The 9,931-nt window shown below is 41.2% G+C and overlaps 1 protein-coding gene and 1 long non-coding RNA gene across 2 annotated transcripts in view; one reads left to right on the top strand and one right to left on the bottom strand.

Annotated features, from left to right (window-relative positions):
* STK4 (serine/threonine kinase 4) overlaps positions 1-5,178 on the bottom strand; it is a 118,135-nt gene extending 112,957 nt beyond the window's left edge. Inside the window, exon 1 of the mRNA XM_074288508.1 lies at positions 5,038-5,178. Within this exon, the coding sequence (XP_074144609.1) occupies positions 5,038-5,072 (35 nt within the window). The 5' untranslated portion in view covers positions 5,073-5,178. The remainder of the gene's footprint in view (positions 1-5,037) is intronic.
* On the top strand, positions 5,158-7,204 carry LOC141555548 (uncharacterized). Its single transcript, XR_012486250.1, has 2 exons — positions 5,158-5,269; positions 5,653-7,204. It is a non-coding gene; the product is annotated as an uncharacterized LOC141555548 (long non-coding RNA).
* The last annotated feature ends 2,727 nt before the right edge of the window (positions 7,205-9,931 follow it).

The raw sequence follows: 9,931 nt of genomic DNA on the forward strand, positions 1-9,931 counted from the left end.
ACATCAGGTCTTCTACACAATGGCTTCCTGAAACTAATGAAGCACAACAAAGAAAAGTAAGCTCCGGAAGTGGTGAAATATGGAAGTAGTTACAATGAAGATTTTTTTTTTTCTAAAAAAAAAAAAAAGGTTTAAACTGGTTGAAAGGCTGCTACTGGTTCTGAAGAGAAAAGAAGGGAAAAAGAAAAAAACAGATAAATTCCTAGAGAACTACACGGAGAAAAAAACAAAAGTAGTAACTGGGTAGGGAGGGTAGAATCTGAAAGTGTCAAATATATCTACTAAAAAAACAAGTCAGAAATATACAAAGATTTTATTCAAAAGAATGGTAAATGGTATTTTGTAAATGATTGAAGTCATGGAATCCTGCTGCAGACTACAGTAGATCAAAAGGACCTCAACATATAGAATATATTAGAGCTAGAAAAGGCCTTAAAATAGGTGTGTTTTTTTTTTTTTTTTTCTGTGCTTAACAATCTGGTGAAGCTTAGAAAGATGCTTCAGGATAAGATTTGTTTCATAGGCTTTCCAAGAAAATAAATTATATTAAAATACTTAAAAATAATTAAAAATGAAAACAACCAACAATAAAAAAAAAAAAAAAAAACTAAATTTGTGGACTCCAGACTAAAAAATCCTATCTTTGAACAGTACTTTAGCCCTGGAAAGAGACTTTTAGAGGACAGAATTTTAGTAGACAAGTAGTCTTAGAATTCAGAATGTTTGCAATGAAAAAGATTTTATAGAATTCAATTCCTTCATTTTCTAGATGAGAAATGAAACCCAAGAAGGACTATGACTTGCCAATGGTAGCACAGCTCACTAATAGTGGAGCTAGGATTAGACTTCACACTTTTTGACTCATATTCCCAGTTTTGTTTCCGGAACTTTATACTGTCTTAGTACTTCACACTGGCTTATCATTTCATACTGTCTTTCCCCACAATTCCTACACTAGAACTTTAAAAACAGAATAGAGATACTACAGTGACCTTTAAAACCAAAAAACCCTAAAGAATAATTTCCACTGACATCACAAAAACTCCCAAGGTTCAATCATGAAACTTCTCAGGAACCTGTATGATACATGTAATATTTATGAAATATGGAATTACAATGAACACATCCTCATACTCCAAACACTTCTTATCAGCAATGATTAGGACATTTATATTAAAGCTCTGTGCAAACAATGGACAATACTTCATAAATATAATTAGTTGTATAAACAGCTTACACAAAGGAAGATGAAACAAATTCTCCTTTGAAAGTCTGACTGACTTTGTGGTTTACAAAAAAAGGAAAATTCATTATTTCAACTGTGATAAATACTACTGCACAACAAAGGAAGCTGACATTACTGTGGTAGAAACAGCTGCAGATCTCTGATAATATTCTCACAGACAAATTGTATTAGATTGCTTAGATGCTCCTAAAGCTCTAAAGCATTTTGTGTTAGGAAGTATCTGAAAACAGTTTGTGCCTAAATAATAGACAGCTGATTATAAGAAATAAAAACCATGAAAAATTCAGAGAACCATAAGAAGACTTAGAAGAACTGATATAAAGTGAAATATAGCAGACAATCAGGAGTGCAATATATACAAAGACTAAAGCAATACACACACATAGAAAAATGAAACTGAATCCAGCGTAATCATAAGGATCAAGATTAGCCCCAGAGAAGAGTTGAGAAGATGTATCTCCCTCTCTTCTTCACAGAAGAGGAGGAATATTGCATATACTGTTAAATACAAGTAGTATGACAACTGGCTTTGTTGAACTACTTTTTTGGTTGTTGTTCTTTGTTAAGAGGCAGTTTGGAAGATAGGGATAGATTCTGAATTAGTAGTAAAGAAGAAACAAAACATATCAATAATAATAAGATACTGGTTTCATCTATATTTTGTCTAAAATTTTCAGACTAAAATTTTTATAGCTGGGTATTACAGAATCATCAATAAAGATTTCAAACAAAAAGGGCCTTAATAATTCAATTTAATAATGTTTCTCACCCACAATTGTCTATGGCAAAATACTACAATTTTACGTGTCCTATGTCTCTGTCCATCATCATCTGGATTACCTTCAACTTTGATTCTCCTGTGATAGTGGAGCTTGTTGACTTGAGTACCTGTATAGCACCAGTAGCAGAATTTTATCATTAAAGAGATGTACTTTTGTAACAGAGTGGTGCAAATTCTCATATGATTCAATCTGATAATTTCCTCCTACCCAATTCTAAATTCATCTCACTGTCCATGTATAATGCCTGTCCAAATTTATACATAATGATCAACTATCACAATGAACTTCAGATTCTACCAAGTATTACTTGGCTCCAATATAAAGGCGGTGTGTTTTTTTTTTCCGCCACTTTTGTTTATGCATTTACACATCTTTGGTGGAAAAAAATCCCCCAAAACAATTAATGACTACAGATTTCAAAGAGAAAGCCCCGTAGCATTCTGGAGCTCAATGTAATCAGAACAATATCATGTATAAATATAAGTAGTATCCGGACAACTTTGCTACTGATAGGAAATCCTCCTTCTATTTGGGTTGTATGTAGGTCAGTTTCTATGATACTGTGAACAGTTTACAAAAACATGTGTTTTATTTCTTTCTTGAGGTTGAGTCTTAGTGAATCAATGAAATGAGCTCCCTAGTGGTGACAATCAGAGAATCTTGCATGATTTTAACATGTGTGTAACATTTCAGTATTTGTGCGGAAATTCCTAGAGTAAAGTCATTAGGAATACATTTTTTTCTGCCAGTTTTTAAAAAAAATGATAAAACACATTGGGATCTTTTTTTTTTTTTTTTTTTTGGTATTTCTTAATCAACTATATGGCAATGAAGGTCACAAAGAACAAGGACAACGAACAAGGAAGATGTGACTTCTGTGAAAATTTCTGTATCTGTCCATCATCATGTTTTTATCCTTGAATATGTTGACAATGGCTGATCACCTTTTTGTTGTTTTGCAAATACTATTCATTTGGAAACAAATGGACAGACTCTATACTATATTGTGATAATCAAAGAACTCCAGGAAGGCCTCAGCACCACCGGAAACCAGCCTTTGCCAGGTCTGGTCGGCCAATGGTTCTCTTTTACCTAGGTGTTCTCTGTCAACCTGGACAAAGCACAGACATGTGAGTTCCGAAGATCCTGAACGCAGCATCAACAGGAGCTCAAGGACAAGCTCTGAATCTTACACTTTACAGTCAGTATCTGTGAGAAAGCATTACTTTTAACAAATGACTTCTTTAAGCAAAATAAGGGTGACCTTGCTTTGTCGTTTTATAAATTACAACTTTAAGCAAAATTAGGACACTCTCATTTATCCCTCACACACGTGTGAGTGTCTAACTCATGAAGGCAAACAGCACTGCTGTCTGATACACTCTGAGCTCTCAGATTTCACAAGTGGAAGGAAGCTCAAAACACACACACAGAAGGATCTGTAGAAATGACAGAACTGTGGGTTTAAAACTGCGTCTCTGTCCCCAGTATGGCAGAAGGCAGAGCTTTAAAACCTATGAGAATAGAATAAGAAATGCTGGGGGGTCACTTCAGAGCAGAAGATTAATTGTAATGATGATTTCTCTTAATGTGGAGTGGCAAGTCTGCACAAATCACCCAAGTGTTACCTTTCTCACTCCCCCGGCATGCACAGAGAACCCGGCAAAGAAAAGAAAGACTAACTCTTTAAACAGACTCGGAAACCACTCTGGATCCCGTATGCAGTCCCCCTCTTCACTTTTCACCATATACACAGATCCCCTCTCACTAACAGATCTGGACCCTGCATCTCCCACACATAAACTCAGCCCCTCTCCCCCACTCACACACACACAGCCTGTCACTCACACACACACACACCCCCAGCCTGTCACTCATACACTCACACACTGACACACACACACACACCCAGCCTGTCACTCATACACTCACACACTGACACATACACACACTCAGCCTGTCACTCATACACTCACACACTGACACACACACCCAGCCTGTCACTCACACACACACACAAAAAAAAAACACAACCCAGCCTGTCACTCACACACACACACAAAAAAACACAACCCAGCCTGTCACTCATACACTCACACACACACCCAGCCTGTCACCCACACACTCACACACTGACACACACAGCCTGTCACTCACACACACACCCAGCCTGTCACTCATACACTCACACACTGACACACACACACCCAGCCTGTCACCCACATACTCACACAGACACACACTGTCACTCACACACTGACACACACACACAGCCTGTCACTCACACACTGACACACACACACACAGCCTGTCACTCACACACTCACACACTGACACACACACCCCCAACCTGTCACTCACACATACACACACCCAGCCTGTCACTCATACACTCACACACTGACACATACACACACCCAGCCTGTCACCCACACACTCACACAGACACACACACACAGCCTGTCACTCACACACTGACACACACACACACACAGCCTGTCACTCACACATACACACACCCAGCCTGTCACCCACACACTCACACTGACACATACATACACCCAGCCTGTCACTCACACTCACACATACACACCCAGCCTGTCACTCACATACTCACACACTGACACACACACACCCAGCCTGTCACTGACACACATGCATCGCCCTCTCACAGCCTCCCCGTCTCACACACACGCAGGCACGCACTGGCCTCATTCACACAGAGCCTCCACTCTCACCCAACCTCCTCCTCACAAGCACAAGTAGTCTCCCCGCGCACACACACATCCTCCTCCTCTCACCCACATATATGCACCCCCTTACAGACACGCATGCAGTCTCGTCTTCTTCCCTTACACACATACAGACCTCCTCCCCCCCTCACACATCCTCACTTCTCTCACTCAAGCTTACACACACACACACACACACACACACACACACACACACACTCTTTTCCTTCTCTCTCCTCGGCACCACCCGTCTCCAGCCCCGGGCCGGGTTCCTCACCGGCGCGGCGGGTTCCTCAGTTGCACCGTCTCCATAGCGCGGTTGCCGGCAGCATAAACCTGCTACTGCCCCATCCCCAGCCGGTCCCTCCGACACTTCCGCTTTCCGCCCCGGCCGGAAGTGGGGTTGGTGGGGCCGTTGAGGAAGGGAGTGAGGGAGGAGACGGAGAAGTTTCCAGTGGGCGTGGCCAGCATCACGTGGCACCTGCCTCCTCGGGGGCGGGGCAGGGAGAGTGAGTAGGGGACTGCCTGATGGGCCCCGCACAAGGGCAGCGGGGGGGGGCTGTAATAACTCTTGGCGCCTGCGCAGCCCTGGGTGCCTCAGTTTCGTTTTCCCAGAGCGTCAGTCTATTCCGTGTGGTGGGAGACTAAGTAGAGAGAGCCTGGTTAGAGACGTTGGCAGCGACCTCCGCGTCTGTTTTACACCGGAGGCCAAAAGAGGGAAAACAATCAGTGCAAAAACGCTTAGCTAGTACATGACAGAAGTGTGGACAGGCCCTCCTTAATCCCTGCCCCAGAGCAATTTCCACTGTCACCACGTATCCATCTCAAGTGCAACAAGGTGCAGTCCTGAGCGCAGCTTCATGGTCACGCAGTTCTGCCCCCTGTTTTACAGAACAGAACGACCCGTATCTGAGCTCCGGCTGAGCCGTGTTTCTGATGGTGACGACGTTTGCTTGGTGAGGGACAGAGCTTGGCGACATTTCTGCACTCTGCACGTCACAAGCTGCCGTGGAGAAGGTGCTTAGCAAAGCACCGAATGACTGCTACTGTTCCTAGAAGTAACAGCTCCCGTATCTGTAACACTCAGGGATCACTAAGAGCTTTCTTCATACACCCGTGGCAAACGGCTCTGAAAGTCCTGTTCAATGAATCCGGCTCATCGCCCCGGCAGGGTCTTCTTGGCAGATACTACGGTGATCGGCCGTTTCCTTCTCCGGTGGGTTAAGGCAAAGGGGTTAAATCACGCCGCTAGTGAGCGCCCGAGGTTAGATTTGAACCCACGTCCAGCACTCATTCACTGAAGCGCTCGGCCGCCTCCGTTGGAAGCATCATCTGTCCCTTTTTTATAAATTAGCAACCTGACATTTAGAGCCGCGAGGGAAGCTTCCTGTGCCTACAGTAAGTAGGGTAGTTTCACTTCAGAATGCTGGATGATCTAAGAGAGCGGTAGTTTTCTGTACGGTAACTGTGGCCTTGGCCTTTCATTTAATACACATCATCCGTGCCTCCGACGTCTACTCTGCATCATGCTCTGGTTGATCCTCCATAGGATCTTGGCAAGTGAAGTCCTTGTTCGTGACCTCGGCTGCCTCTGTAACATGAGGTGGGGGACTACATGACTCGTAATGTCCCGATTCATTCTATTATTCGGTAATCCAAAATTCTTCTGGACTGTGTCAGTTTTCAAACTGTAACGTGCCCTCATGTCATTCTGGAGTTGGCCAAGAACACAGTGGAAATGACTGGTCGCACACAGAGCGCTGCTGTTTGCCTTGTGCTCTCCCACAGGACCAATGACATTGAGAGGTGGATGTCTGGATTTGTCAAGAATTGGATGGGAGCGAGGGAGAGCTGTGCGAATGCACCAGCCTCGTTCAGTCCTGCACGGCCAACTGGGTCCAGGGACAGGATATAGACACCATCGCTAAGGCAGTGGGAGCTCTTGGTCTTTTTAACTTAAAAGTGTGAGGCAATACCCATTCAGTGATTTAAGGCCAAGTAAGAAATGAGACAAAAGATAATTCAACAAACAAACCAACCAAAAAATGAAACTTAAGAAAAAGAAGACTCTCAGGTTTTCTGGCCAGAATGAAATTATGGCTGTTTACACCGAGAGCCAACAAAACCCAAATACCAAAAAAAAAAGAAGGGCCTATTTTAAGGGAGATTGAGAGATATCCACCTGGGCCTCTTCTGTGTTCTATCTTTTATGTATTGTTAGGAGGTCAGAAGAAATGGAGGAAGACCTCCTGCAGTTTGAGCAGACTCTTTATTGGTTATAAGAACTGAAAAAAAAAAAAAATTAAATTAACCAGGCAGTCCTGTATGGTTTTGATCACTGCAGGGGATCTCTAAAATAACACACATATTGATCCATTTGAATGTGAATGTGAATGAATAATAACTGACATTTACAAAGTGTTTTATTAAAGTTTCTAAATATATAGATTATCTCATTTTAATCCAGCAAGGGTGTCTACAGCACTGGACTGGGATCAAACCTTTAAAGGTGTGAACTAAGTGCATAAGTACCTTGTAAGAATCCTAACAGAAGGCCTCAATACAAATTCAGCCTCAGACCCTTTCCAATTTTGTGAGCCTAGACAAGTCATTTAACTTCTGTTTGCCTCAGTTTCTCCATCTATAAAATAGACACAATAATGGCACCTGCCTACCACCTCACACCTATCAGATTGGCTAAGATAAGGAAACTATAGTGAAAAATATTGGAGGGGATGTAAAAAAACTGACATACCAATGCATGGTTGATGGAAAGGTGCACAGCCTTTCAGAAGAGTAATGTGGCACTGTACCCAAGAGTTATAAAACTGTGCATGCCCTTTGATCCAGTACTGTCATTGATGAGGTCCTGGATAACTAGGTGGGGTTGGCAGAGAAAGCCAAGCTATGATGTCAAACCCCCAAGGTTAAATTTCCCTTATAAATGTGTCCATGGATGTCCAAGCCATCTTTGCTGACTTCCTTTTAGGTTAGCCCACAATGGTGTTCTGCCTCATTGTATCTTTTCTCTCATCTCTTCCCCCATGCGTCATGGTACCATTCTCCTTGTTTCTCTATGGATTTAATATGCCGGTTAAAATGTTGACATGTCTCATGTTGTATTTCTTTTCTCCTGGTTAATTGTGAGTTCCCACTGGAGAACTTGTCTTTTCCATTGTTAAGTGTTCCTTGCTAACTATATGCTTTCCTAAATCTATTTCATGTTTACCACTCCTGGTGTCTATTTTACCTTTTCATTTTATCTGTAACCTCATAAACAGAGGTACTTTTTTGGCATTCAAACAAAGTATTGCTCCCAAACTCATCATTTAATGCCAGATCTCAATCTAATCAGTCACTACTAGATCTATATCCCAAAGAGATCAATAAAGAGGGGAAAAAACCCACATGTGAAAAAGCAGCTCTTTTTTGTGGTGTCAAGAAATTGAAAATTGAGTGGATGCTCATAAGTGCATGGTTGAAGAAGTTATAGTATATGAATGTAATGGAATATTATTATTGTGTAAGAAATAATGAACACAGGCTGATTTCAAAAAAGCCTGGAAAGACTTACATGAACTAGTGATGAACAAGTGAGTAGAACCAGGAGAACATTGTACACAGTAACAAGATCAACTATGATAGACTTAGCTTTTCTCAGCAATGTGACAATCTAAGACAATTCCATTAGACTTGGGGTGGAAAATGTCATCAATATTTAGAGGGAGAATTTTGTAGGCTAAACATGGATTGAAACATACTATTTTTGATTTTTTTTAATTTGCTTTTTCTTCCTTGCAGTTTTTTTCCCTTTTTGTTCTGATTTTCCTTCAAATGACATAGTAATATGTCCAAAATGATTGTACATGTATAACATATTAGATTGCTTGTTGTCTTGGGGAGGGGTAAGGTAACAGAGGGAAGGAGAAAAAAATGGAACTCAAAATCTTCGAATGTTGAAAACTATCATAATTGGAAAAATAAAATAATATATTTAAAAAAAGAAAAAAATAACACCTGCCTCCAGGGTAAAGATCAATTGAGATAAAAATTGTAAAGGGCTTAAGCACATAGTAAATGCCATATACATGTTAGCTATTTTTATTAAAACAACTCAGGAGGTGGACCTAACAAGTATTTTTGCCCTTTTTACAGATAAGGAAACCCTGAGGCTTAGGTCAAACAAATCATCCCATTAAGCTAGTAAGTGCCAGAGATGTAATTTGAGCCCTTGTATCTCCTAACTCCAGGTCCAGGACTTGGTGAATGAATAAATCATAGGATATAGTTTTAAGAATTTGAAAAATCTAGATAGAGTTGGAATTCCCCTAATCCAATTCTCTTGTTCGATTGATGAAGGCCCGAGGTCTAGAGAGGTAAAAAGTTTTCCATAGTCACACAGGCAATAAGATACTAGAGCTAAGATTTGAATACAGGTCCTCAGATTCCAAATGCAGCTCTCTCTTCCCTACAGCACTGCTTCTGGATAATAAATTCCATGTGTTCCATGAAGCTTTAACCTGTATTCACTTGGAGTTTTCAGCATATTACTTATGTCACTCAAGTGATTGATCACTTATTAATGTTTACTCTAAAGTTTACAAGTCCTATTAACCCCTCCCTCCAAGTCGGGAGAGTTCAGTGACTTTATCCTCTCTAAAGAAACTTTTTCTTGTTTCTCCCAGCAGAGGGTTCTGCACATAAGTACAGTAAACATTTCCTGAATGATCGCCCAATTTGCATTTTTTTTAGTGTCATAAGAGGAACTTTTTTCCCCAAGAATTTTATGCCTGTACTTGTGTATGGACCAAAACCAGAGACTCTTAGAGTAAGACTAAGCAAAAATGGGTTGGCGGTAAAAGGAGTGCAAAGTGAAAACTGTAAAACACAGAATTAAAGAGCATGATTAAAAGAGGTGCCTAAATGCTAATTAAGAGGCGGTGGGAAACGCCTGCGACTTTTTAAATCTCTGGCTCTCCTTGTTAAAGTCTCAAGTCACAGTTACAACGTAGTTTACGGATGCACTCCCACGAGAGTGTCTTCACGCGGTTTATGTCCCATTTCACAGAAAAGCAGACTGAGGCTCAGAGAGACGACGGGACTCCAATAATCTCACGGATGGCAACAAAGTGTGGGAGGGAAGGCTTAATTCTCTACCTCTCAAATGGAAG

The sequence above is a fragment of the Sminthopsis crassicaudata genome, chromosome 2, assembly GCF_048593235.1.
Source record: "Sminthopsis crassicaudata isolate SCR6 chromosome 2, ASM4859323v1, whole genome shotgun sequence".
Classification (NCBI taxonomy): domain Eukaryota; kingdom Metazoa; phylum Chordata; class Mammalia; order Dasyuromorphia; family Dasyuridae; genus Sminthopsis; species Sminthopsis crassicaudata.